The 26,960-nt window shown below is 52.7% G+C and overlaps 1 protein-coding gene across 1 annotated transcript; it reads left to right on the top strand.

Annotated features, from left to right (window-relative positions):
* Window positions 1–510: 510 nt before the first annotated feature.
* RGMA (repulsive guidance molecule BMP co-receptor a) lies at window positions 511–25,783 on the top strand. The gene is made up of 4 exons (XM_050309906.1): window positions 511–657; window positions 7,756–7,871; window positions 19,832–20,343; window positions 22,599–25,783. The coding sequence occupies exons 1-4, from the start codon at window positions 644–646 to the stop codon at window positions 23,292–23,294; spliced, it is 1,338 nt and encodes a 445-aa protein (XP_050165863.1). The 5' UTR covers window positions 511–643; the 3' UTR covers window positions 23,295–25,783.
* Window positions 25,784–26,960: the final 1,177 nt, after the last annotated feature.

Genomic DNA, 26,960 nt, shown 5'->3' with positions numbered 1-26,960 from the left:
TTCATTCCCGCGGCAGGTGGAGCATCCCCACCCCTCCGGGAGGAGATGAACGCTGCAAGCCCCCCTCCATCTCCCCCAGCCCTGGCTGCCTGCACAAGGAGAGGAGGTTCTGGCGGTCGGACGAGGGGGGTTGTGTTGAAGCGGGGACACCCCCACCCTCCCTCCCCGTGGACGGGGCTGCGCCTGCCCTCCCTCCACCGCTTCTTGCGAGCGACGCTGCTCAGCGTGTGCTGAGGGAAGGAGGGAGGAGGGAGAAGGGAAGGAGGGAGGAGGGAGGGGACCTCCCTATCTGGCTCTATCTTCTCCGCTGCCTCTCACATGCTCCGGGAGGGCGATGCGGCTCCCCGCGTCCCGCTGAGCGAGGCCGCCTGCACCCCGCCGGGGCTGCCCGCAGGGCGGGGGGCTGCCCGCGCCCCCCTCGGCCTCCACACCCCCGCCACCCCCGCTCCGACCCTCGGGGGCTTTTATTGTTTTATTTCGTTTGCGTTTTATTTTGTTTAGTTTTTCTTTTATTATTATTATTATTATTATTATTATTATTATTATTTTTGTTTTATTTAACCCTCCTGGAAAAACAAAACAAACAAAAACAAAAACAAAGCCGCCGCTGCCTGCACCGACCCCCGCGGGGCTGGAGAGGCTGATGCGGCCGCCAAGGTAAGCGGGGCGGGGGGCTGGGGGCCCCCCCGGCCGCATGTCCCCGGCTCCCTGCATGGCCCTTCCTCCTCCGGACCTGTTGAGGCTCCCGGTCCCCGCCTGCCTCCCTCCCGGCCGTTTTTTTTTTTAAGGAACCTCGATTCTTCCCATTTCCCTGCCCAGCGCTCCCTGCCCGGCTCGGCGCTAGCTGGCGTGCATGCGGTTATTCATTTATCCTCCCTTCTGATGGTTGCCACTAAAGCTGCTCCCCGCTGCGCTAAGTCAATCGAGTAATTCCTTGCAGACCACTGATGAGAACTGAAAACATCCTCCCCACTATCTCCCCCTTTCCCTTGGATAGCTCTTCCCGGGGATGATCGCGATTATCGAGACCGGAGCGGGGGCACAAAGCTTTCCTTGAACTCCTCTGCTTGCACAGCGCTGGGGGGTCGGTCGGCTCCGAGGGGAAGAAGGTCGGGAGGGTGACAGCTGGACAGATGTGGGATATGGCAGGGATGGTCACATCTGTGGATGGGCAGCTGGAGCGCGGCTGAGCGGGGGAGAGAGTTTGTTCCTGATGCCCTGAGTCCGTAAATTGCCCTAAACCTCATCCAGGAGACGGGGGACAAAATACAGCCCCCAGCCAGGACAGTTCAGAGGCGCCGGCCAGCGCAGCCTCTGTCCAGGCTCGCTGCCACTCTGGGACATGCACGCTGCCCTTCCTAAAAATTATATATATTTAAGGAAACCGGGCTGCGTTTGCAAGACAGGTGCTTTTTGTTGTGGTGGTGGTTGCGAGGCAGGAGATGAAAGTTTGGTGTTGTTTTGATGTGATTCTTGATTGCTGCCTGTTGGAGTAATTGCATCGCAATTGCTCAGAGGTAGAATCAATTTCCCCAAATTGAGATTTTAATGGGAGCTCGCAAGCTGCTGTTATGTCATGTGGTTTAAGGCGGCGTTGGATTGCATTTATTTTATAAACTGGATACTTTCGCAGGCGGCGCAGGGATAACAGCACCACCCAGCGGGGCCACAGCCCCGGCCCAGCCCAATCCCAGTCCAGCCCAGTCCCAGCCCAGTTCCCCCCAGTCCCAGCTCAGCTCAGCTCCAGCTCCAGTCCCAGCCTTAGTCCCAGCCCAACCCCAACTCAGCCTAGCCTCAGTCCCAGCCCAGTCCAGCTCAGTCCCAGTCCACCGCAATCCCAGCCCAGTTTTAGTCCCAGCCCAACCCCAGCCCAAACCCCGAGCCGGGCACACCCGGGAGGACTCCCGGTGCCATCTCCAAGATGTTCCCCCTCCCAAAACTTCCCAGTTTCGTTTGCCAAAATACTACAGAAGTGTTGGAAAAGTTGTTTGGGTTTTTCCCCCCTGCCCATAACAAGGAATGTCTTTCTCAGATATTCAGGACAACGTTTTAAATCAGCTGAGGACACTGTCACTTAGTGTTTCATGACTGAGAGAGAGGGCAGGAAAGGTTTCCTGTGTTGGGTTGTATTTCTGGCCACTGCTTCAGGAATTGACAGAAGGGGACTTGGGAAAGGTGGTTGGGTTTCACAGAGCTTTTTCCATAGGATCCTTCAAACACTCCTTGCTCAAAGGGCTGCAGATGTAGATTTGCAAACACTTGATGCCATCTCCAACCTTTAAATGAGATGGAGGAGATGTCCTTAGCTGACCTGTCAGTCAGAGGGGGAAATTAGAGAGCTATGTTTGCACTTTCTCAATATATCAGGAGCTTTTAAAAGCAGCAGAGAAAGACTGTCCTATTCCACAGACCGGCTTCTGTCTCTGTGCAACTTTTCTGGTGTCCCTGCCCAGGGCAGGGGAGCTGGAACTAGATGATCTTTAAAGTCCCTTCCAACCCAAACCATTCTGTGATTCTATGATTCTGAGAATTTTTTGGCAGTTCAGATTTATCCACCTTTTCTGCTGAGCTCACATTTGGCCATTTGAACTTGCTCTTGGGAACCTCCCAGCCCACCTTCTATTTTTTTTCATAGATGTGAAGAAGATATATACTAAAGAGATATTGCTTGATATTTACCCCAAAGAGAAGACTGGGCCAGGAAGATCAACTCCCTGCAGAGAACTAAATATACAGATGGTGAATTCCAGCCAGCCCTCCAAACACTACCGAACAAGGATGGCTACATGTTCCCATGTGTAGGAGTCAGGCTTTGCAAGCAAGGGAAGGGGAGAGAGACACGAATGAATGTCATCGGTCAAAAAAAAACTTGACGTGATGAACTCAGAAAATATCGCTGCTTGTTTTGCTTTCTGTCATGGGTGACAACATGTCTTCCCTTCCCCTTGTCCAGCCTAGCTAGTTTTCAGTATTTAGAGGTGATTTTTATGGCTGTGAGCTTGGAGCAGGCATTTTGAGCAGGGAGGGTTGCTACAACTTCAGTGGGGGCTGCTGATAATCCACAAATGTACAGATGAAAAGATGCAGGTCAACAAACCATTGTTATGTTTAATTTATTGGTGGTACAAAGCTGTGTTTTATTCCACCTTCAACCCACTGGCCTCTTTTTACACAGTCAGGTTGGTGAGTCTGCTGTTCACAGGGGCAGCTGTGGGGAGGGGGATTATCTAAACCATCAAACTCCTCTCTGCACTTTGCTATGCAGGAGTGGGTCAGTCTTCTGAGCCCAGTTCTGTGCCATCACTTCTGCCTTCCCCTTTCAGCTGCTGCCAAAGTTCACTACAGGGCACTAAGGAGACCTTGAGAGGACACTTTCCCTGTCAGCTGCTCTACCTGCAAGGCAACTGGTTGGTAGGGAAGGGGGTTTAGATGTGTATTCAGCAGCTTTGAGGTGCACAGCTCAGGGAGAGCACTTGCTTGTTCAGCCAGGGAAAGTATAAAATGATAAAAAAATGGAGTGATGAGTAAAAGGAAGGTCTTTGAAATTAACTGCAGCATTTTCCACTATTGAAGATGTCAGAGGTGGCTGTTACTGCATAAAGATGTTGGGGTTTTGTTGGTTCTTGTTCAGAAGTTTTTTTCTTTAGTAAGGGCACTGTTCAGAGCACAAGTGTTTGAGTTTACCTCCACAAACATTTTGGGATCAGTTGTCAAACTTCTCCAGACAAAAACTTGGGGGTTTCCACTCCAAACTTCCTTTCCTCCTCCTTTAAGGAGCAGTTTGCTTTTTGCTGCTGCTTACCCTTAAACACACACATATCACTGCAGATCATTTCAGGATTAGCTTTTTGCAGAGGTGATCATGGCTTATCCCAAACAGGCCATGAGATGAACACCTTGTCCTGAGGCAGAGCAGGCAAAGGCACATGTGTGGAGATAGTGGTGTGAAATGTGGCCATGCAGAAAGTTCATGGGAGAGTCAGGAGCAGACCAGGAGCCCTGACATCCATAGTAAACATACTATGTTTAAACATACCCATGTTTACTGTTTTAGCCATATAATTACAGGTAGTGAATAATTCCATTAGGAAGGCTGTAAGGGGAGCTCTCATCTGCAAACCTTTGGGTTTAAATCAGCCACATTCATTCAGCCCCACTAAATCCCACAGCCACACACAGTGGTGACGCAGGGCAGAGGAAAGTAAAGCTCAGTCTGGTGATCCCGGCTGAGCATCCCATGGGAACTGCGAATCTTCCAGCTCATCCTGCAAAAACCTCGGAGAAGACTGTGATTTGCAAGTCACCCCTCCGCAATGACAGCAAACACGGGGGAATCAATGTGCAGATGACCACGGAGGTGCCTGTGCCCTGGGGCTGAGCCGCTGCACGGCCGAGCTCTGCCGTGGTTGCGTTTTAGTGGTGGGTGGTTTCCCACACGCTGTTTGCAAGGAGCACTGGGCTCAGTGCTGCCTAAGCAGGGAGTCCTGGACAGGCTTTAAGAGGGAAAACACAGTTGCTCCATGTTTTCAATCCTAGATATCCCCGCTAAGCAAGGCAGAGACCCGTATTTCACACAGCCCGTGATTCAGCAGGCAATTTAAAGTTCAGGTCTTTGATTGAGCTAATCATAAGGGCGAAGGTTATGTGAAAAACATAGGAGAGGGAGCAGGATCTCAGAAACACACCTTATTTGGGGCCTTTTCCTCCCTGAAGTTACGGTTTGGACACATCTGTTGTTTTCTCCAGCGAAATCCGCTGCTTTGATCGGTGCCAAGAACAGCAATCCCATTTGCAATGCATGATGCAACGGAGCAAAATCAAGGAGAAATTTTTACAAACTGGAGCCAGGGGCACCCGATCGTTGCTTTATGGCAGTGCAGTTTTCCCTACACCAAAGGCAGAATTTCCATCGAGGGTCTTATTTTAAATATAAGGCTTCAAACTGGATTCCAGACTATCGTTGCAATGTGTCAGCTTGCCCCAAAACAGCAATACCAAAGTGGTGCTTTAGGTCAAACCATCAAAACAGCCCCACAGCAGCTATTTAACAGCTGGGTTTTAAAAGTTCATAACTCAGATTTTTATTTTTTTTGAGTTAAAAATAAATAGATCGTGTTAGATGTCATCAGTGGGGATAACAGCAGAAGTGATGTTTTTCATTTTGAAATAAAAGCAAGAGTCGCATTGCAAGAGGCGAGGGTGAGAGCAAGAGGAAGGAATTTGGGGTCTGAAACCCCATCCCCTGGACTTCCCCCCCCTTTCCTGGACTCCCCTTAGCTCACAGACCCTCTCCCTCCTTTCCCCGGGCTCCTTCCAGCCTCCCAGGCCCCTTCCAGCTCCAGCTGCCTACACATCCCATCAGCAGGCATTTCTTCTTGGGTGGTAGAGCAGCTGGCAAGGTTTGGACATATTTGCCCCTGTTTGACATCCCCCACAAAGAGGTGCTTCGAGTCGGTGTTCCTCCCACACTGCCTCTGCTACAGGTCTGGATCCGGCCTGCCAGCTTTCATCTCCTGCCCAGCTCTGCCCGCTCTGGCAGCTCCTCTGCACACAGAGCTCCTTCTGATTTTAGTGGACACCATCTGAGTGCAGTTCTAGGGCCAGTAGGACCAAGACAGATCTCCAGTCAGGCAGGAAAGGCCACAGGATTTTTGGATCCCATCTGGGTCCCAGATGGAAAAGCCTCAGTGTTTTAATTCCTGTTGCAGCCTGGATAAAGCCCCAGAGAAGCTCCTCCTTCATTTGGAGGCAGGGGGCTCACAGAGAAATAGGTGTTAATAGAAATCTTTGCTTCTTGGATATTTATTCCCATCTCCTCTTTCTGCTTCCATGGGATATTTGTTGTAGCAGAGTTACAGATTCGATCTGAGACAGGGAAGAGATCACAAACTCTTGTTGGAGACTTTAAGCTACTGTCACTGCAAAAAGCATCCTTAAGGATGTTTGTGAAGTGGAAAATAAAAAGGTTTCCAAGGACAAGTAGAAGAAAAGTCAAGGAGCATCCCAGACCTACAGCCTATACCAAGCTGCAGGAGAGAAGACCCATGGTCTTATAGACCTAGAAGAAGGGTTGTGTAAAACAATCAGCCTCCTTTCAGTCTTTGCATAAGAAGCCCAAGAGAAAGGAGGTGAAACATAGGGGTGGCAAGGGGGCATTTGATCAAAGGAGGGCTAATGATCCAAAACAGGGAAGTTATTAAAGCCTACACCCTCATTCATAAGTGAAGTTGTCTTAGTTTGCTGTGGCTAAAACATTCTTCAAGGGAAATGTTAAAATTTTAAAATCCAAGCTAAGTGGATGCCTTGCTCCTGGCCTAACCCTCTCGTGGGTGGAGCAGACCCCTGGGCTGGTGGGGATGAAGATCCAGTCTGCTCACCTCCGCACACTGTGGCATTGCAGGAGGTGGAAAAGAGCAGGATCTTGAAGCCCAGCAGGCAAATGCCTGTGTGCTCCAAGCTGCTGCTCTGTCCACATGGTTTATGAGCAGGTAGGGTTCTCCCAGGGCTGCTGCCTGCCTGGGGGCAGCCCAAAAGGTCTCTAAGGGGGGGTTTACTGAGGGAGACCCTCAGGACAATCCTACCAACACACCTGGTGAGACTTTCCCCCAGAAATGCTGAACAACCAGTTCTATAGGTGGGCTTGTGGTGCAGATGAGATTGTGGTGGAGGTCCTGAGAGTGTAGGTACGTGTTAGTCCATTCCATCAGTCCTGGGCTAGCAGCTGGATTTGGGGTACCTGACAGTTATCCCCTTATCTAAGGAGTGTCAGTCTAAAGATAAGGATCTATGAGAATTGCTGTTTCTGAGTCACCTGGCCTTACTTCACCACTGCCAGTGCCAGTGCAGGTGAATGACCTGGAACTGTTGTGAAACACACAACTACCACGCTGCCAGGGCTGGGAGGGCATGGAGGAGCTCCCTGTGCTGGGGCAGTCCATACCCCAGCAGGCTTGGGTCCTCAGCATTGCTCTGACAATCAATCCCTGCCCCGCACCAGCTGCCTGGAGACTCCTTGACTCAGTTTCCCCCCTCTGCTGCATGACAGCCCCTTTGCCCCAAATTACTTAGTTTTTGGGCAATCCAAAGCGCTCTTGTCAGGCCCAGGGGAGAAAGACAGAGGGGGCACAGTGGGTGTTGAGACCCGATGGGATGGGAGGAAGACCCTCTTCCCAAATTGCCACCGAGGTGCGATGCGAGACGGTCGGGAGGAGACGGGGCGACACTAAGAGCCCTTCCTGCAGCCCATCTGGAGTGCGACCACCGCCACCCCCTTCCTACAGGGCACGGGAGAGCTTGGTGGCTCCATGCACAGCAGTAATCCCCTCGCCCGCTTCTCGCCGGCTCTTTTTCCCCGCTCTCTCCCTCCCTCCCTCCCTCCCATGGCCGCAGCCGCTCCCGCCCCTTCCCGCAGCATGGCCGGGGAGGCGGGCGCGCTCGGAGGAGGAGGCGCCGAGGAAGATGCAGGCATTGGGAGGCAGCGGGATGATTGATGGTTTGGGCTGGTTTGTAATGGGAGGGGACGGAGAGGAGGAGGAGAAGGAGAAAAAGTCTGTGTAATCTTTCAGTGCGGAGCCCGGAGCTGGGGCCGCCCGTCCGTGCTGCGCTCCGCGGAGCCATGTGGGGCTTTTGATTTCATTTTTCCCCCAGTTCTTTCTTTCGATTGATTTATTTTCCCCTTTTTTTTCCCCCCTCTTTTTCTCTTCCCTTCTCCCCCCCCCCCCTTTTTTTTTTTCCCTTTTGAAACTCTTCTTCCAGGGAGAGGATAGTGGTTAAAGCTCGAGCTGGATGGATGGGTATGGGGAGAGGGGCAGGATCCACAGCCCTGGGACTTTTCCAAATCCTCCCTGTCTTTCTCTGCATCTTCCCTTCAGGTAAGAAACAGCCTCTTTATTTTGCAGACTTCTTCCCTGTGTTTCTGGCAGCCCTTGGATCGCCGCCCCCGTTCCCCTGTCCGTGGGCCTCTTTCCCTCTCCCTCTCCTCGCAGCAGTTTGCCACATGTTTAAAATAAGCAAGTGGGGCTCAGATTTGGTGCGTGCCCCCCCCCAGTTCCCCTTTCCCCAAGCAGTCGCGGTGGGTGTTTTTCGTTGACCTCATCGTCTTTGTCTCCCCAGTCCTCATCCCACAAGGAAGGAGATGGTGGAAATCAAAGCGGCGAAGGCAGCCGGGGTGGGGGGGTGGGGTGTTCCTGACAGCGCCAGGTTACCTTGTTCTCCCCTTCCCGGGTGCCGTGAAAGGAAGGGGGACGCGCGGAGGGGAGGGGGGCGGCACACTTGAAGACCCCGACGCCAAATTTCTGCCTTGAGAGCAGTGGGGTCCCCTCTCGGAGCCCCCCCCCCCTGTTAGGGCAGAGCCAGGGGACAGTTGCGGAGGGGTTCAGAGGGGTCGTTGCTTTGTGCTTTGGGGAAGGTGGGGTGTGCGGGGGGTCGCGGGGCCCCGCGGAGGGGGGAGCGCGGCCCCGGCGCTCACCTGGGCCGGCGGGCGGAGGATGCGCGGGCGCTCCGAGCGGGCGCCGCTTCTCCCCGCGGCCCCTCCCGGGGGCTTGGGGGGCTCGGCGCCTTTATTTGGTTGGAAGTCTTGCCCCGGCTGGGCCGGGAGCTGTTGAGTGCTGTCCGAGGAGGGCGGGATGGCAACCAAATGGTCCCGCGAGCATCGGCACCCCCGGGCCGGCCGCTCGCACCCGCCGCGGGGCTCGGCCCCCCCTCCAGCCCCAGCCCCGCTGTTTGTATTGTGTCAGAAAAGGGGAGAATTTCAGAATTACAGCTGAAAACGCCATCTGTTTCCAATGAATCCCCCATAGTTTTTCACAATGTTTTTGGCAGATCTCTGCCTGCAAATTCCTTCAAGCCCTGAGTGCTTGTTTTTGTTGGGGGAGGGGAAACCCAGTCCACAGAGGCGGATTTGTTCCTTCCAAAACTCTCCAGTTTCTTTACCTCTTTTTTTTTTTTTCATTTGCAAGGGGGAAAAAAAAAGAGAGAGAAAATAGGAGGGAGAAAGAAAAGGTCTAAGGCTTAAATCTCCCCGTCTCTCTTTTTTTTTTTGGTTTAGTAAAACTTTCCTTTTACTCTTTTTAACTTATTAATTTTTAAATCGCCTCTGCATTTCTTTTGCATAACCGTAGGTGAAGCAGTCTTGCACACACATGTAGGAAATAAATAAATAACTGCTTGCTTTACGCTCTTCCTCCCCTCTTTGCCCTCTTCGCCCTCTTCCGAAGGCGAAAGGAAAACCTTTCCAGTGCTGGCCCTCTGGACCTCACTTCTCCCGTGGGACTTCCCAGCAAGGCTGGAAGCTGAACCCCCTGTTTTTTCTGGAAGCTCTGGAGCTGCTCCCATATGTGTTGCTTAACGCCCTTTTCGGAGCGGTTGAGTTGCAAAGCGTCGAGGCTGTGAGATTTACGGTGCAAGAAAGAACTTGATAGGAGATCTGGCTGGCTGCTTTGTTTGATTCTCCCTTCAGCAGTCAAATAAGGTGCAAAGAACTGGCAGAACGAGGCGATCCGGAGCCTGCAGGAGTGGGGCGCAGGCGGAGACGGGGCTCCCCGTGCCCAGGGCTTGGGAGCACGCTGGGGGCTTTTTTGAAAGCTTTTTGGGGTGGGGACGTAGAAAAAAAAAAAGGGGGGATTTATTCCTTGACATATCCTTTGCCCCTTTTTCCCTGCGCTTCCTGGGAATTTGTGGGTTCCCAGCAGATTCCCAGCAACGAGGAGGCTTCGCACCCCTCCTGAGAGCCCGGGGTGAGCAGGACCGCTGCAGGCTGCCCAGGCGGGCGCTCGGCGTGTCAGATCAGTGCCTCGCCGAGTCCTGCCCTATTTATTTATTTGCTTAACTCCCCCCCCCCCTACACTCACACCCCGGGCTGGATTCCCACTCATGCTACTCTCGCACCGATGGCTTCGCCCTGCTGTCTCCTGGGCAGCCCCCACCAGTGAGTGCCCTCGGGCTGGGGGCACTGGCGCGGGTCAGGATGACCATGGAGCAGCTGGGGAAGGAGGTCTGGCCAGAGCAGGCCACTGCTGACAGTTCCCCTGGCAGAAACCCTCCTTGGAGCTTGTGCCAAGTCCCAGTGCTGAATGCTCACTGGCACTCTCCCCTCCCATCTGAGACCCTGATTTCCTGGGGTGCTCAGCTGACCCCCATCTGTGCATCGCAGTATGGGCTGTGCTTAGTTTTCTTGCAAATTCTTTTGTGCCCTTTTGTACTTCCAAAATCAGACCTTGGGTGTTTTGCTCCAGGTGCGTCAGGTTTTGCCTTCCCCCATCATACTAAGCCTTGGCTGTCCCCATTTGTTTCCAGCTTTGCCTCTCCTGCCTCCAAAAAAATTCGGAATTTTCTAGCCTTGATCCATCCAGGCAACATGGTAGGTTCTAGATAAGGATCCAACCCTACTGGGAGATGGATTGGATGGGTTGATAAATGGCTTTTGTCTCAGTAGCAGGGAGGTGATAGCAGCATTAAGTTGAAATTGAGATGGGGGCATAGAGGCTGCTGAGGCAACACCCCCCCAACGCTGTGAAGGGGGAGCCCAACCTGGGGAAGGTGGTGGCAGGGGAGGAGGCGCCGGTGCAGGATGTTGTCAGGGCAGAGAAGAAGGGAGGGATTCAAACGTAAACCTGGAAATATTTTGGCTTCCCTGTTTTGTTGCTTGCTCGGAGCTCATCTGGCACTTGGAACAGTGAGTACTTTGCCATTGCCAGAAAGGCTTGTTGTGGGGCTGGAAGGAGGCACCTTGTTTTTAAAGTAGATGAGGTGGATACGTTGCTTTTTTCCACAAAAAAATCATTAAATTCCTGGCCCTTGGTTACTGGGAACAGCGCAATATTAAGAGTGACTTCGGGTTTATCATGGGAGCAGCTGAGGTTTCTTTCTCTGTGGCCTGGACAGCTGTGCCGAGTCGGATGTGCACATGAAAGTGCTCACAGGGCTGGGCAGCCACAAAAACTTCCTGACCTGGGGGCTCTTTTCGGGCTCTGCACCGACCTGCTGTCCCTGGAGAGCCAGGCTGCGGCCCCAGTGACAATGAGTTTTGTGGTCTCTCTTCTGGCTCCCTAATGGGCACATCCCATAAAGCATCGTAGGCTCTGGCAGGGCAGTGTGTGGCCCAAGTGAGCCCCTCCTCAGCCCGTCAGTCCTTCAGGGGATCCCACAGCCAAGCCCTACTGCTCTCAAGGAATGAGTGTTAGTGGGATAGAGGAGAAGGTCAAAGATGAGGGCCTGTGGTCCATTTGGATGAGTTAGATTTGGTTTGATTTGCTTTTCCTGTTGGAGCAGTCACCAAACTTGGAGTAAAGGGGAGTGTGGGAACCCAGGACCAAAAAAGCCTCAGGGTCCCAGGTGGTTTGAAGGGGGATGAGGTGAACTCAGGGCTGCTGCAGTCCAGAAGTGATGTGTGCTGCAGTGATAGGGAGGGGTTTTTGGAGAGCATGGGGAATGCTGGGAGGTGCAGCTGTGGTGGGGCAGGTGAAGGGATGCCCTGGCCTTTTTCTGGCTGTCCAGGCAAATCCCATCCTGATCAGGAGAAAGCTGTGCAGGCAGGGAGGGCCCTGCTTGGCTGTGCGCAGCATCCAGAGCACAGTTGTTAGAGGAGAGCTCCTAAATGCCTTTAAAAAGCTCTGTAGCCTGCACTTGGCAGCTACTGGGATGAAAAGAAGAGGATATTTATTCTCTTGTCCGTGAGCTCTCAAAATAACAGGGCGTTCGATTGTAGCCTCAAGATTGCTTTGCACTCAAGTGCAGCCTGGCTGAGTAAATCACTGCTCCACCAGCTGAAATTCCTGCAGCAAGGGGGAGAATTGAATTATGGCCAACTGCAAAACCAGATGCCATCCCCTTGATGAAGTCATCGGGCTCTCACTGCGGAGAGCAAGCTGGCTCCGACACACACAGCCCTGGTAGGCACAGACTGAGTTGCTCTGTCTGACTGTGCCGTGTGGGGTGGTCGGGGGCTCGTGTCCCACAGCTGTGGGGACAGCAGGTCCTATAGAAGGGTGTCACGTCCCACTTTTCTGCTGCATGAGCATCTACGGGAGCTTGACCATTCAGGTCCCAGCAAGCAGAGCTATCCCTGACATACGGGATTTTTTATGGGTCAGGCAGAGAGCAAGCTTCACTTGAGCCCAAAGAATTTTCTCCTCCCTCGGTTTCCTCTCCTTCCTGGACAGCTGTTGACTTTGGTCCCCAAAGCCCTAGTAATGATCTATGGCGGTTTGGGTTTTGGACAAGCTACCTTTTTCTCTTGCTGTGTGACACACTCCAGCTGGCCCTTTCTGAGATGACAAGGACATGTGGCAGGACATTTTAGGAATGGATCATGACTGGACTTTTGCAGCTCACAGTGATGAGAGTATTACTGTGCTGGGGATGGGAATGGGGGAGCAGCGTGACTGGGGATGTGGATTCAGTTAGAAAGTTACTTTTTCTCTTAAAATTGAAACCTGAGCCCCAGGAGGAGCAGCAATCAAATGCATTGAAAAATGAATAAACCTCTGAAGGTCTGTGGCTGTGAAGGACGGACAGATACTGAGGCTTCCGTGGAGCATGAGTGATGGGGAGGGAGTCTGGTTCTGGGTGGGAGCCCAACCTGCAGGAAGATCCCCTGCATTCCTGCGTGTGGCTCCAGCATCAGTCAGGTGTCCACATAGATTTCTGATGGGCTCATGGGGCTACTGCCTTCCAGCCGGGCAGCTGCCACCCCACGCCCTGCACAAAACCCAACGCCTCCGATTGAGATGCCGCAATTTTTTGGCAGGCGTTTAATTGTATAAATTTGCCTCATCCAGATTTATGTGCTCCAGGCTTTTCTCCATCTCCTCGTTTTGTATCTCATTTACCTCTGCGTTTGAAGGGTTGAAATTTCACAAGAGCACGGCGGGGATGATTATTCCTAGAGGGAATCCACACCTGTGAGCAGAAAGCGTTTCCCTGCCAGCCCCGCCGCGGCCTGGGCGAGGGGGAGGAGGGTGAGGGACCCGCTGCCACACCTGGGGGGCCTCGGGCGCTGGTGGGTGGCAGCTGTGCCTTCAAAGGCACCCTGGGAAAACAGCTTTGGCGTGGGGAGAGTGATGTCTGCTGGAAACCTGAAACACTCGGCAGTGGGGGTGGCTGGCAGAGGTGACCTTATCCAAGTACCGCTGCTTCAGAAGGAGGGGGACACGGGTGGTGCTGGCTGGGGGAGGAACCTGAGGGTGATGTACTGTGCAGGGATGAGAGTGCAAATCCACCTCTCTTCCCTCTGGGCTCGTCTTTGGTGAAACCCTTCACATCCTCAGTGTCCTCATCTGTAAAATGGACTACTCCGTACCCAAGGAGTTTTGCTGGCTCTTGGGAACTGTTGGTGAAAACGTTGGGGTGCTCTCCCAACTGGGAAAGTCAGGTGTGCAGCTCCACAACAGCTTCCCAGCCTGCAGCACACTGTGGTGCAGAGCCAGCACTTTTAGTGCCCTTCTGCAGATGGAGTCAGAGGAGATCACTTCCCTATTGCTTCCCTCCTTCCTTGTCCTCCACTCACCAGCTCATGGTGGAGCAAAACCTGCATCCTCTGAACCGTCCACTGGTGCTGCTTCCTCTGAGCAGGTGAAAGCTCAGTGGTTGTGGCAAAGGCAGCACTCAGGCCTCAATCCCAGGAGGAAGATTTAAGAGCAAAGTCTGCGACCCCATTATTGCATTGTCTGATTCCTCCTCTCAGCCCGTTGTGCCTACTGAACTTCCCGAGATTTTCCAGTCGTTCTCAGAGCAGCATGGCCCTGGCTGCCACATCCATGGCTGGTGCCCTCTCCAGTGGTGTCTGCTCACTCTTCTCTTTGCATGGGGATGTCGAGGTGAGGCTGGAAGAGGAGCAGGGCTGGCCGGGGGGGTGCTGGGGAGAGATGCATTTGCTCCCGCTGAGCATGCCGGGTCAGCAGTAAGCTGACTCTCGGAGCCAAAAGAGCTGACTAAGTGACAGGAGCCATCAAGGGCTCCTTCGGCAGCATCCAACAGTTTGTGCTGTAGCCGGTGAAGACACTGACTCTGCTTGTTTCCTGCCTGTACTTGCCCCGTGTCTCTGCGACGCCTGGAGAGGAGAGATGGGGGGCCGTGAACTCGGCGCTGAGGACAAAAGGGAGTTGGCCGTGACAGGTCCTCCGGATGCTTTAGTAATTGACACAGGTTGAAACGAGAAAATTCCTTCTTGTGTCCTTCTTTTGACTTAAAGGAACTGGTTTCTTCCTTTCCCCAGCATCCTCTTGAGCAAGACAAGGACTGGGTTTAAACGAAGCTGTGTCGATTGAGTTGTGCTCTCTGGTACATCTGAAGTTACTCTATCCTACACAAGTACAGCCTTTGCCTGGATTTACTGCATATGCTGTTTTTGCCAGTGGAAAGGAGCACAAAACCCCGGCCCCAGCGTGGAAGGTGGCCCCACCGAGCCAACCTCCCCATGCACACCCTTGCAAAATATGAGCCCGAGCTCTTTAAGAGTCAGGTTTATTTTTCTCCTTCAGTTCCCTCCTCCCGGTCCTCCCCCCACTTCAGTGCAACTGAAACCTGATCTAATCCCTTTGCACATGGGTAATTTATTGGTCTATTGGGCTTTTCTTGATGGCAAATTGCATTGTCTTTCTTCCTGGGTTGAGGCTTTGGAGCAGTTTGCTGCATTCCTGCAGCTCTTTTCTCAGGGCTGATCTTTCACACCCCCTCTGAGCACAGTCAAATCAGTTTTATTGGGCCTCTTTGTTATGCAAACAAGGCAATAATAACCAGGCTATTATTCTGCAAGATTGTGCTTGATTAACAGTTCAAAGGAGGTCGCTGGAAGAGCCCGGCACTGACTTCCCGCACAAATCCTTTCACCAAGCTTGGGTCAGGTGGCCCTTGGGTCTTCCTCGCCCCAGGGTGCCCTGAGGGGCTTCGGGAGAGCTGCCCCTGCCCACGACACTGCATCCATCATCCCCCAGGGCTGCCGGTGGCACCGATGGGCTCGTTTCTCTCCCTGGTGTGACAAGGCGCCAGTTGATCCTTGATCCGAGTCGTAAAATAGACTCACAGAATGGTTTGGGTTGGAAAGGACCTTTAAAAGTCACCTTGTCCAACCCCCCTGCCATTGGCAGGAACAACTTGAACGTTTCCAGGGATGGGGCACCCACCACCTCTCTGGGCAACCTGTGACAATGTTTCAGCACACTAATTGTAAAAATTTTCTTCTTTATATCTGATCTGACAGCCCTCCTGGGCATCAAGATGTGAGACCAGCATGGCCACCATTGGGGTGGCTCATGTAGACTTCCAGCAAAGGACTGATGTTCATTCCCTCAGTTTTTGCTTTGGACTCCTGAAACCTTGCTGGAAGGGATCCCTTCAGCCGTGTTTCAAGCAGCAATATGATTTATTTTTTTCTAACTCTTTCGGGATCATTTTGGTGTTGGTAGTGACTGCTGGTCCGCCTGTGAGCAGAGCAGCCCACATCTCCTGGCAAGTGTTGCTGGTATTTAGCACCTCAGAGAATCGTGCCTTTCCTATTGAGGTGTCAGCATAAATATGTTTATTTAGATTACTTAAATAAATATGTGTTTAGGAGCCTAAGTCTGGGTGCTCAGATCTGAGGCCAAAGGTAATTACGTTTTACTGTGTTTTCTGAAAAAGTCTTTTACTGCATGTGTGAGGCTTGCACATCTACACTTCAATCCATGTATTTGGAAAAACGCGGGGTGATGTATTTGCATCACATGTGGGTGATGAAATACTTTCCAGCCCGTTAGTAACCAAGAGGATATTAAACAACATCTTTTAGCAGTGAACACTTTAAAATTAACAGGTCTGGTTAAAATGCAATCAAGAGTCTTAAAAGAATTGGCTTTTGCTTACTGAAATTATTTTCCAGTAATTCTCTTTGTTAGAGAAATTACAGGAGAACAGATGAAATGTTGATTTTGTGCTAGTTTTCTGAAAGAGCGTGATTTGCGTAAACAAAATCCAGGTTACCTGACACCAGCTTAAGGGAAGATAGGGGGGCACTGGTAATTAAGTGCTGTTAAAGTTAGATGTGTATGTTTGAACACTTAATTTGACAGCGAGTAATATAATGTACTGAGCAACAGGACTGCTTTCGTGTGATACCCCAAACACCTGAGTGTGTGATTGGTGGTCCATGGGATGCTTGCTCAGTGGAGGACCGGTTCTCTCCAAACCAGGAGCTCTGGAAAAGGTCACATCTCAGTGCCTGCTAAATTCAGTGTCCCTGTGAAAGGGGCAACCACAGGAGAGCTGTGAGCGTGTCCTTTATCCGTATCGCCTGTCGGGGTGGTAGGTTGTGCAGGAAACAGGGCTGCTGGAGGGAGGTCTGAGATGGTGGGGCTGGGCAAACACCTTCCAGTGAGAACTTAAAAGTGCAAACCGTTTAGCTTATCTGGAGGATTGACAAGGGACTTGATTGCAGTGTGTAAATATCTTTGTGGGAAACACACTGGTTACTAACGGACCTTTTACTGCTTTGGAGAAAAATCGCTGGTTCTTTTTATGTCCTTACAATGAAGTCAGATAAAATCCACTTAGAACCAAGACCCGTGTTTTGTAAAGGTGATAAACTCCTGAAACAGCCTGCCGGGGAACGGGGCAGCTTTTCAGTCTGCACAGACCACAGGAATCCTCATGGGAGGTGTACCTGAACAAATGGGGGGCACTGGGCTACACGGGGGGGGCTGCCCTAGTCCAGGTGGTTTTGTGATTTCTTCTGGCTTTAAACTTTCCGAAAACGTTGGGTTCAAGATAGCAAAGGAAATTTTGTCCCTGGGTTGAGTGCCACCAAGGTCTTGAAAGGAGATGATGGGGAGTTTGGAAGGTGGCTGGAGGGGTTGAAGTCACCTGCCTATGGGATAAGGACCCTTTGCCATGGACAAGAATTCACCCAGACCTGGGGATGTCTCACGGATCCCAGGAGAGCCTTGCTGGGTTCCTGCTTGAGAGGGATTTGTTTCCGTGCTAAGTCATCTGTGGTTGAAAAACAGATCCATTGTGAGTCGATGGAAAATAGATTATGCGAAATTGAATAAACATCGTTTCTTGGCCCGGGTACAAATGAGCCTGCGCCGCTGTGCCAAAGCTGCTGCCAGAGGGGAGAGGCATGGCTTGTTGGGAGGGGTAAGGGTCGTGTTTGCTCTCCTCCACAGCCTTTGCTGGCCCAGCAGCGTGAGGGAATCGCCAAGCCTGGTGGCCGCTGGTGAGGTTGGAGAAATGTCCATGGGAGAGGCCAGGCGTGAGTGGGCGGGAAGGGCGCGCGGCCCCTGCGCTGCCCACGGCACCTGGCCTTGGAGATCGGGCCTTATATGGGGCCCTGAGCGAAACAGCCAGAAGGGGACGGGTGCCAAAACTGGAGCGATAACATCTCAGAGCAGAATGCTCCCCCTTCAGGCCCAGGGAGGAAGGAGATGCGCTTCCCTGCCCTCCGTTTTGTTGGGATTTTTTTAATTCAGTACCTTATAAAGTCATGTGTGACCCTGGGCAGAGTGGCAGTGAGGGATGCTCAGCACTGGGCTATGTTTTGCACTGGGTGTTGGGGGCCTGTTTTACGAATAGGCAAAACATAGGCGTGCTGCAGCTCATACCTGAACCTCCTGATCCAAGAGAATGAAGCAGGTCCTGAAAGAACAAGGGGCTGGCTGTGGCTTTGTTCCTGCTAAAAAATTCCCTTCTACACAGCAGCTGAAGGGCTGAAGCAGCCAGAGTACTACTGCAACCTGGGCTATTCTCTCAGGATGGGATGCTTTGTGTAGTGTATCCTGGTACCTTACCATGCTGTGAGGTGTATGGGTCTTGTGTGTCTGGGGATGTGTCCTCCAGCTCTTCCTGGGGCTGTGCTGGCAAGTCTGTCTGCAGTGACAGCGCCTTCTGCCACATGCAACCTCAAGGCATCCTCAAGCTGTACATTAGCATAACTACTAGGGAGCAATGACTTTAATTGCCTGATGCCACAAGGGTTTGGGATAACCAGCAGTGGTGGCACTGACCACACTCCTTTGTGCTGTTTTGACTCCTACCTTCCACTATGATAGTCCTGGAAAACCACAGTCCTGGAATGAATGGGAGAGGAATATGAAATAATAAATATTTTTAAATGTTTCCCATGCATGCAGAAGACTTAGCAGCAGTGTAAGCCTATGTCCCAGGTCAGAACCTTGTTGTTGAGTCACCTCTGGTCAATGATGAGTTAAAGACTTTCCACAATACTTCTTGCAGGTTTAAATGGGATGCTGCCAAGACCAAACAGCTCCCGGGTACTCAGTGCTGTTGCTAGCATCTGAGTTTATTAAACATGAATTTTAAAACTCTGAGGAACCTGTCACCATTTCCTATTTGCACTTCACTCTTCTTGGAAACAGAGAGGAGACAGGCTTGTTTCTCACAGCTGAATTGCTTAGTGTTTTATAGTCTTAGTCTCCCTTTCTGATTTTCCAGCACCAACTCTGTTTAGGTTTCCAGCACTGTGATGTTTAAAACTAAAACATACTGTTTTCCCTGAAACAATACTGGGTTTTGTAACTTTCTTTCTAAACAAATCTGAAATGCTTTTGGCACATATGCCTTGCCAGGCTTAATTCTAAACAAACCCCGAGAAAGGAGTATATGGGTACGCCTGTGAGAGGCACCACAAAAGCATCTGGAAATGGTGGGGCTTGTCTTCTCCTCCTCCTGCTGCCTTTTGTGCCTGAGCCCATCCTGTTTCCAAGCACTCTGAGGGGGTCAGTTAAGAGGAGAGGAAGGAAAATGCCATGAATTTTAAGTGGTGTGAGCCTGGGTTCACCCAGCAAGACTCCAAATTGGCAGGGGCAGAGCAGTGTCTGCGACAGTTCAGCGATGGCCAAGGTGCTTTTTTTGCACAGCTGCTTCCCAGGCTGCTCCAGGGAAGCCGCACTGCCCCAGGGAGCAGACATTGCAGGGGATAAAAAACAGGATCTGAATTTTCTTTGCCTTCCTCCTCCCTGCCAGGAAGCACCGGGGCTCCAGCTGAGCCCAGCAAAGGCCCTGCAGCCTCTGGCTTCGCCTCCGCCTGGGCGATGCGCGGCGGGTGGGAAGGGGAGGCGGGGGCTCACTGGCATCCCTGCACCTGCCACGCCGGTTTTTCTCCTCCACCTCTTGTTCTCTCTCAGTGGTGGGGAACGGGCTCCCGGGGCTGGGCAGAGCCTCACAGCAGCCAAGAAAGAGGTTTTTTTGGCTCCTGCTTCTTTCTGGAGGTGCAGGAATGCGGGCGAGTATTGCACCCGTCACTGCTGCAGCCATGGGGATGGTGGGGTGGCCTCTGGCTGTGCTGCAAGGGTGGGTCATGGTCCTGCTCTAGCCTGGCATGTGGCTGGGCACAGCAGTTCTGCCAGCGCTGGGTTTCCTCATGCCCATGAAGGAGGATAAGGAAGGCAGGCACATTTTTGTGCTGGTAGACCTCAGCCTGGACACAGCACCCAAGAACCTCACGCAGCACAGAGCTTTGAATGTCAAACCCTAAAAAGGCATTAAAAACCCCATTGCATCTTCACACCACATTAATGATCCTCCCTTATCGCTGCCTATGAATATGTCCCATTCTTCCATACCATGGTTTTCCCCCAGGAGCATTCATCTAAAGGCTGGGTGCTCTTTCCCTTTTTGGCTTAAATTGGGGCAGATCCTGTTGGTTTCTTTGGCTTTGATGCATGAGGGTTGGGTCATGTGAGAGGGTCACATCTGGTGAGCGAGGCCCCATCACGCGGTGGAGCCGGTGTCATGAGTTCGGGCCGCGCCAGGAGGGCGCAGCCTCTCGCTGGGGGTAGAGCCGGGTGTCCCGCGGGCGAGCGCTGACCACCTTTGCGTGTTTTCCTCCCCTCTCCCGCAGTGACGTCTCCATGCAAGATCCTCAAGTGCAACTCTGAGTTCTGGGCGGCCACGTCGGGGTCCCACCACCTGGGCGCGGAGGAGGCGCCCGAGTTCTGCACGGCGCTGCGCGCGTACGCGCACTGCACCCGCCGCACCGCCCGCACCTGCAGGGGAGACCTGGCCTACCACTCCGCCGTGCATGGCATAGACGATCTCATGGTGCAGCACAACTGCTCCAAGGATGGCCCCACGTCCCAGCCCCGCCTCCGGACATTGCCCCCCGGGGACAGCCAGGAGCGCTCCGACAGCCCCGAGATCTGCCACTACGAGAAGAGCTTTCACAAGCACTCGGCCACCCCCAACTACACCCACTGCGGGCTCTTCGGGGACCCCCACCTCAGGACTTTCACAGACACTTTCCAGACCTGCAAGGTGCAAGGGGCTTGGCCGCTTATAGACAATAACTACCTGAACGTCCAGGTCACCAACACGCCGGTGCTGCCCGGCTCCTCGGCCACTGCCACCAGCAAGGTGAGCCTTGGGCATGTCCCCAGGGGCAAGGACAGAGGGTCTTCTGAACAGCTTTTCTGTTCTCCATCTCTTCCCCCATTCGCACTTCTCCTTGGGGAGGGTAAGATGGAGCATGAGCTCTTCTGAATTAGAATGTTTGACCCTAAATATGAGGCATCCGTTCTTTTATCCTCAGCCTTTGCTTAAATGGCCTGTGGTTTCTTCTTGAGCACATCCCGCCCCATCATGGTGAGCAGGCTGAGGGTGCTGCAGCTCAGGGGGCCATCATGGCCAAGTGGGGGATTGCAAATTAAGAGGACTCCCACCTTGGAACTCCAGATTGCTGAACAGCCAGACCAGGAATGATGGTAGCACTTCTTGGGGGACCACTCAGGCCCAGGCAAACCCAGGACTGCCCTCCAGAGAGGGTACAGCTTGCAGGGAAAAGCCTGGAAGGAGCTGAGCTCCTCACACTGCCTTCCCCTTTGCCCAGGCTTGTAATTGTCTCTGTGGTTTGCAGCCAAGTCAAGGCATTTTGTGGGGAACAGTCTGTTCTGGAGGTGCTTTGACAGCCTAAATCAACATCCTGAAGGTACGAGGCAAACACTGAGAAAACCCAACTGAAAATGTGCTTCTGTCATACAGCAGGACTTGTGTGGCACGGCCTCAGCTTCAGGAGAGACCTGGAGCTGAGGAACTGGTGTGCTGCCCCGTGGTGCACAAGCTCTAAAGCTAACAGGGCACTTTTTGTGCCAAAAAAAAAAAAGGAGGCTCAGCAGGAGGCATCTTCTTGCTTTTGGAAAATGTCCTGTTCTGCCATGTCTGGGAGTTCCACATCTTCTCCCTGTGTGTTGGGGAGAGAAGCACATGTAGGATGGGCTACTTCTCAACTCTGGATGTGACCTCTTTATCCTGAGCTGGAGCTTGCATTGAGGTTTTGACCTGTCCCTGATAAACTTCCTAAAAGATACTCTGAACTCCTTACTCTCTAAAAGACATGGAAACCTGCTGAAGCTTGCAAGTCTGGCTTGAGGAAAGTGGTCCTTAAGGACCTGCTGGGATCGAAGGATCACCATCTTAATTGAGCCTTTTCTCTCCTTATCTGCCTCACGGGCTTGTGGTGAGGAGGGATTAGTCATGAGATCTGCAGCATGAGCTGTGGGGAGCACTGCTGTGTCATGGCTGGAGGACTGTGTGCTGTTGGAAAGGATGGGAGCACTCGGTCCATAGGGCTCTTTGTGTTTTCTGCTCACTTCTCCAGCCCTGCCCCGCTCTGGCCAGGTCTCAGTCTGCTCCTCCAAGGGACCACAAAGAGGGAGGTCCCCTTTACCAGTTCTCCCTCACAGGCAGAGGTGCAAGAAGAGCAACTCTGCAAGAGGTGGAAGAGGAAGCGTCATTTGTGTGGGAAAGAAGAACAAGTTGCTCTTCTTCCCATGCAAACTCTACTGATCCTTCTCCTCAAGTCTGCCCCATAAAGCCAGGTCAGCAAGGGAAGAGCAAGTGCTGTGAGGTCCTTCCTCTGGCAAGGGACCTCAGCCAGTGGCGAGGTTGTGCTCAGTTTGTATCATAGAATCAGAGAATTAATTAAGGTTCAAAAAGACCTCTGAGATCATTGAGTCCAACCATTAACCCAGCACTTCCAAGGCCACCACAAAATCACCCCTAGAAGGGCCATCCCATGGGAACACACTGAACACGTGTGTACCTGTGCGGTTCTGCGTGGTTGAGGTGAAGCATGACATGTTCTGAGGCCCAGAGGGGAAGACTTGGTCTGTGAGTGGCCAGGGAAAGGAAGAGGTCCAGCCCTTGGGATGTAAATGTCATGGGAGTGAGAGAAGAAGCTCCACTGTCTCTAAGGGAGTCAGGGCTCATCCCCCGCTGCCATCTGCCAGCCCTGGAGGCAAGGCAGTGCTGCATGCACAGGCTTGCCACCACAGGCCTGGGAGCAGGGATACTCCACCCAGCTCCAGCTGCAAGGAAGATCCTGTGTTGGGCCTGGAGATAACAGCACAGACCCAGGTGGTAAGTTCAGTTCAGCCTTTGGGTCTTAACTCCGTACACTCTGTCCATATCCCTTTGCTGGAGCAGGATGACCATGTTTGTGTGGCTAAAAGTTGGGGCTTCTAAACCTGAAGCATCTGCCCATGAGCTGAAAGTTGCTCTCCCATCCAGACTGAGCGTCCAGCTCTTCCACCTTCCACACCGCTTCTGGTGGCAACTGTGTCCTCTCAGGTGGTCATTGCTGGTTGTAACCCTGTCCCTTTCCTCCCCAACAGCTCACCATCATCTTCAAGAGCTTCCAGGAGTGTGTGGATCAGAAAGTGTACCAGGCAGAGATGGATGAGCTCCCCGCTGCCTTCGTCGACGGCTCCAAGAACGGTGGGGACAAGCACGGAGCCAACAGCCTGAAGATCACCGAGAAGGTGTCGGGCCAACACATCGAGATCCAGGCCAAGTACATCGGCACCACCATCGTGGTGAGGCAGGTGGGGCGGTACCTCACCTTCGCCGTGCGCATGCCCGAAGAGGTGGTGAACGCCGTGGAGGACCGGGACAGTCAGGGCCTCTACCTGTGCCTCCGTGGTTGCCCACTCAACCAACAGATTGACTTCCAGACCATCCGCTCGGCTCAGGCCACGGAGGGTCGTGCTCGCAGGAAGGGGCCCAGCCTGCTGGCCCCCCCCGAGGCCTTCACCTACGAAACGGCCACAGCCAAGTGCAGGGAAAAGCTGCCCGTGGAGGATCTCTACTTCCAGTCCTGCGTCTTCGACCTCCTCACCACAGGGGACGTCAACTTCATGCTGGCTGCTTACTATGCCTTTGAGGATGTGAAGGTGCTTCACTCCAACAAAGACAAGCTGCACCTCTATGAAAGGACACGGGAGCTGGCCCCGGGCAACGTGGCTCCCACAGGAACACATCCCACCCTCTGGGTAGCACTGCTGTGTTTGAGTTGGTTGTGCTTGTTATAGAGGTTTGATCCTTCACACCATGGAGAGCAGGGAAAGAGGAGCAGGAGGGAACCAGGGATGAGACAGAGGTGCTGGAAAACAGGAGGATGGATATCAAGAGCCGCATAGGTTGTCCTCAGACTTCAGTCTCTCTCTTGGCTGCAAGTCCTCCACCTTCCCAGCTCTTGCCTGGGAGGAACATGCTGCCAGTGGGACCAGTCGGGAGTTTTTGCTGGACTGTACCTTTTCTGGACCTTCCTCACCTCGCCTCTCCTCCTGCTCCCAGCAGAGTGGGTGCTGAGGAACCCTTGTAGCTCCTCTCCTCGTAGCACTCCCCCAGGTCCCGAAAATGCACGTGGTGACTGTGACACTGACGTGCATGGACATGGCTTTGTCTTCGGAGGTCAGAGCCCCTGAGGAGGGCATGGAGCAGCAAGACAGGGCCAAGCTTGGCCAGCACAGCAGGGCTGGACGTCCTGATCACCATGGCCGGGCTCTGCTTTTTGGGCACGTCCTGCCCACAGCTCTGTTGTTGCAGAAAGTGATGCAGAGGGTCAGAATGGTGGGGGATGATCCCACACTTGCTTGGCTGCTAGTGCCAGGCATCTTCTGGGTGGAAGGAGGATGTGTTCCTCAAGCCTTGGCCTGCATTTGCTGTGGTACAAAGGGCATCTCCCTATTCCAGCCAGTTCATCCGGCTGATTCACTCAGTAGTTTAATTCCTGTCTCCCTTGTCTCTGCCCAGACCCATCGTGGACTCTTGATGGCAATGGGAGAAACCTGGCCAGTATTCAAGTGGTTCCTGCAACTTCTGCCCAGCGTTGGATGAGTTTCTCACAGCATTTGCTCTCTGGTCCCCTAAAGCTGGCAGCGGGGCAGCTGCTCAGTGGGAGACCCAATCCACACGTCCCTCCAGCCCCTCACCGGCTCGGCCCGGCCCTGGGGTGGAGCAGGAGTGTGGCACTCCTTTTTTGCTGCTAGGTCTCTGCTCTGCTCCCCACCCTGGGGCTGCGGCTTGCAACCCCATTGCAGACCAGTTGCACCTTAAGCCCTTCTGGGCTTGAATCAGAAATGGGGCAATGTTAGAAATCCAGCCAGGAGACGGGATGCAGCAGAGGACCCCCCCAGCTGCCTCCAAATGTCTGTTCCCTGTCTCAAAACCATCAATAGTCTCCTTCCCCACCACGTATACTGCCCATCTCTCCTCTCCATGTTCCCCTGTGGTTCACCCCATTGGTCACTGAACAAATCAAGACTACTTTTGGTCTGCGCCTTTGAGACCCCCCTGGTGGGTTTCCCCTCCTTTCCTCAGGGGGAAGTTCCCAGAAACAAGCCCCAAAACATGTGTAACACTTGGGGGCCCCTCTTTGCTCTCAAGGGAGGTCTCTGGGCATGATGAGACAAGCTATAGCACCAAAAGAGGTGGGAACAGGCTAGGTTTGGCAGTCTGAACTGGTGCCAAGAGGCAGCCTGGTGTAAATACTCAACGTGACTATTCATTGTGTCCTAACAGCTCTAGAGCTCCATTTGTAAAGCAGCAGAGAAATGCAAACTTGTGTCAATGGATGTAATTTATATTGTCTCTTTAATATATAGAGCCCTGGCATTGATCTTGTGTGACTGTACAGATGAAGAGATGTAATTGGTTTTTAAATGTTTAAGGAAAGAAAAGAAACAAAAAGATGTGTTTACTACTTTGCTCCTTCCTTTGTTTGCTGGTGCCCCAGATATTCTGTTTAGGGAGATTTTGAAATAAGGATATCACAGTTAGGAGACTCTGAGGGGAGCAGCCACTGGACCACGGCACAGGACAGTTTAATTTCCCAATGCACTAATTGTTCCGCCAGGCTGATTTGGACTTTTTATTTCCTTTGTTCAAGAAAAAAACCCCAAGTTTTTATCTTCCCTAGAAATTGAAAACTCGAGTTTTGGAAGCCAAAATTCGTCTCTGGGTGTGAGGAAATTTGTTTCTTGCAGCATTGCCCCATATGTAACAGCAGCTGTTCACAGCATCCCTCTGAAGATACGGTGCTGCTTGAAAGCTGCCTGAGCTGGCCCAGCCACAGTGTGCCAACAGGTCAGTAATTCCCTTAAGACCTCCCTTTCCTGTAAAACAATCGCCCCACGGTACAATGTGCCGTGGTTTAGGGATAGTTTCCACCCAAGGAAAGTCTGGTTATGGTGTGGCTCGGTCCCTCTGTCCAGGTGGGTGCTCCAGTGGTGGCCGCTGGCATACGGTGGTTGGGGTATCCCTATTTTAGAAGCAAACAGTGAAGCACTTTATTTTGGTTGTGTTTGACCCAGTCCTGGTTAAAGGTGAAGTGTGGCCAAGAAGGACCCGATACTTGGAAACAAAAGAAAAAAAAAAATACATAGGCAAAGGGGGGGCATTACGAGAAGGCCCCCCCACCTCCCTGCGCTGAGACTCTCGGGAGTGTCACCACGTGTACATACTGTAAATTATTTATTGAGAGAAATGCAAGTAAAGTTTGAGGTTTTTTGACAATAAATGAGTGGGTCTTGTTTTGTTCCCAGTGTGTTGCCTGGTGCTGTTCCCCACACAGGATGTGAGGGCTGTCCCATTTCAGCATTCACTCCAAAGCAGCTTTCTCCCACCTCTAACCCCTCCAAGAGTTGTTTCTGTCCTGAATTCTCCTGAGAATTTCGCTCTGGGGTTGATTTATCTGCAGCCAAATGAGAAAAATGAAAAGGGGGTGGGAGAAAAAATATAGATAATAAACCATTAGAGCCTTGCCTCACTGGGAAAGGAGAGGTGCGGCAATGGAGTCCAAGCGGTACCATCACCCTTCCCCTGCTCACCCTAGCAGATCTTCTCGTGCATCTGGTAATTCCTCCTTTCCACTGCTCCTGTCCCATTTGGGTTTGTTGCTGCCCTCTAATGAGGAAAAGCAAAATTGCATCTTTTTTTTGGTTCAGTTTTCCATTTTTGAAATCTGAAGAACTTCTTGTCACAGCAGCCGGGGACCGGAACATTCTGAGGGCAGGCAGAATAGCAGCACCAGCTCAAAACATGTTCTTTAACTGAATCCATACAGTAACACCCAGCACCAGAGATCTGAAACCTGACCTCCCACTCCTTCAGAGCCCTGGAGAACTAGCAGCTTTTGGAAAGAGCCAAACCCAGTCCCTCTGCCACATGTTTCACCAGATCTCAGGTGAGATCATTTAGCCAAATCTGCAAAGTCATCTAAAAGGTGCCCAGAGCGCAGGGGCTCGGGTGGAGGCGGGGGTGTCTCTCTCACTCAGTGGTCCCCTGCTCTCCAGCCTGGGGCAGCGAGCAGGCAGCACCCACACATCCTGGTGGGACAGGGTGCTGCTGTGAGGGCATGGTGACCCCCGAGGGATGAGGATGCCCCATCCTCATTAACCACACATGGCACTGAAGCTTCCCCAGGAGGTGAGTGGGAAAGGCGCAGGCCATGAAGGGATGTTGGTGGTGGCAGCAGTGGCCCTGTGGCACCTCGGGGAGGTGCCACTGCCTGGGGTCTGGAAGGGGTTTCCAGCCCCACTGTGGCTGTGCCTGCCCATCCCCTGGCCTTGGGCCACTGCCTTGGGTGGTCTGAGCTTTGCATCCGAGCGCTCAGGGTGAGCAGCTGCTCCGCAAACCCTGCTGTCCAGGAACAGCCACGACCCCAGAATATTGTTGTTCACCAAAAAATGGCCTTT

The sequence above is a fragment of the Myiozetetes cayanensis genome, unplaced genomic scaffold (genome assembly GCF_022539395.1).
Source record: "Myiozetetes cayanensis isolate MyiCay16 unplaced genomic scaffold, myiCay2020 scf14, whole genome shotgun sequence".
NCBI lineage: Eukaryota > Metazoa > Chordata > Aves > Passeriformes > Tyrannidae > Myiozetetes > Myiozetetes cayanensis.
This window is presented reverse-complemented; position numbering and strand designations above follow the sequence as displayed.

Excerpts from the sequence above, each read along its gene's own strand:
- RGMA (XM_050309906.1), top strand. Across the intron at positions 7,872-19,831 it reads TCTCTGCATCTTCCCTTCAG|TGACGTCTCCATGCAAGATC; the intron begins GTAAGAAACAGC and ends CCTCTCCCGCAG. Across the intron at positions 20,344-22,598 it reads CGGCCACTGCCACCAGCAAG|CTCACCATCATCTTCAAGAG; the intron begins GTGAGCCTTGGG and ends CCTCCCCAACAG.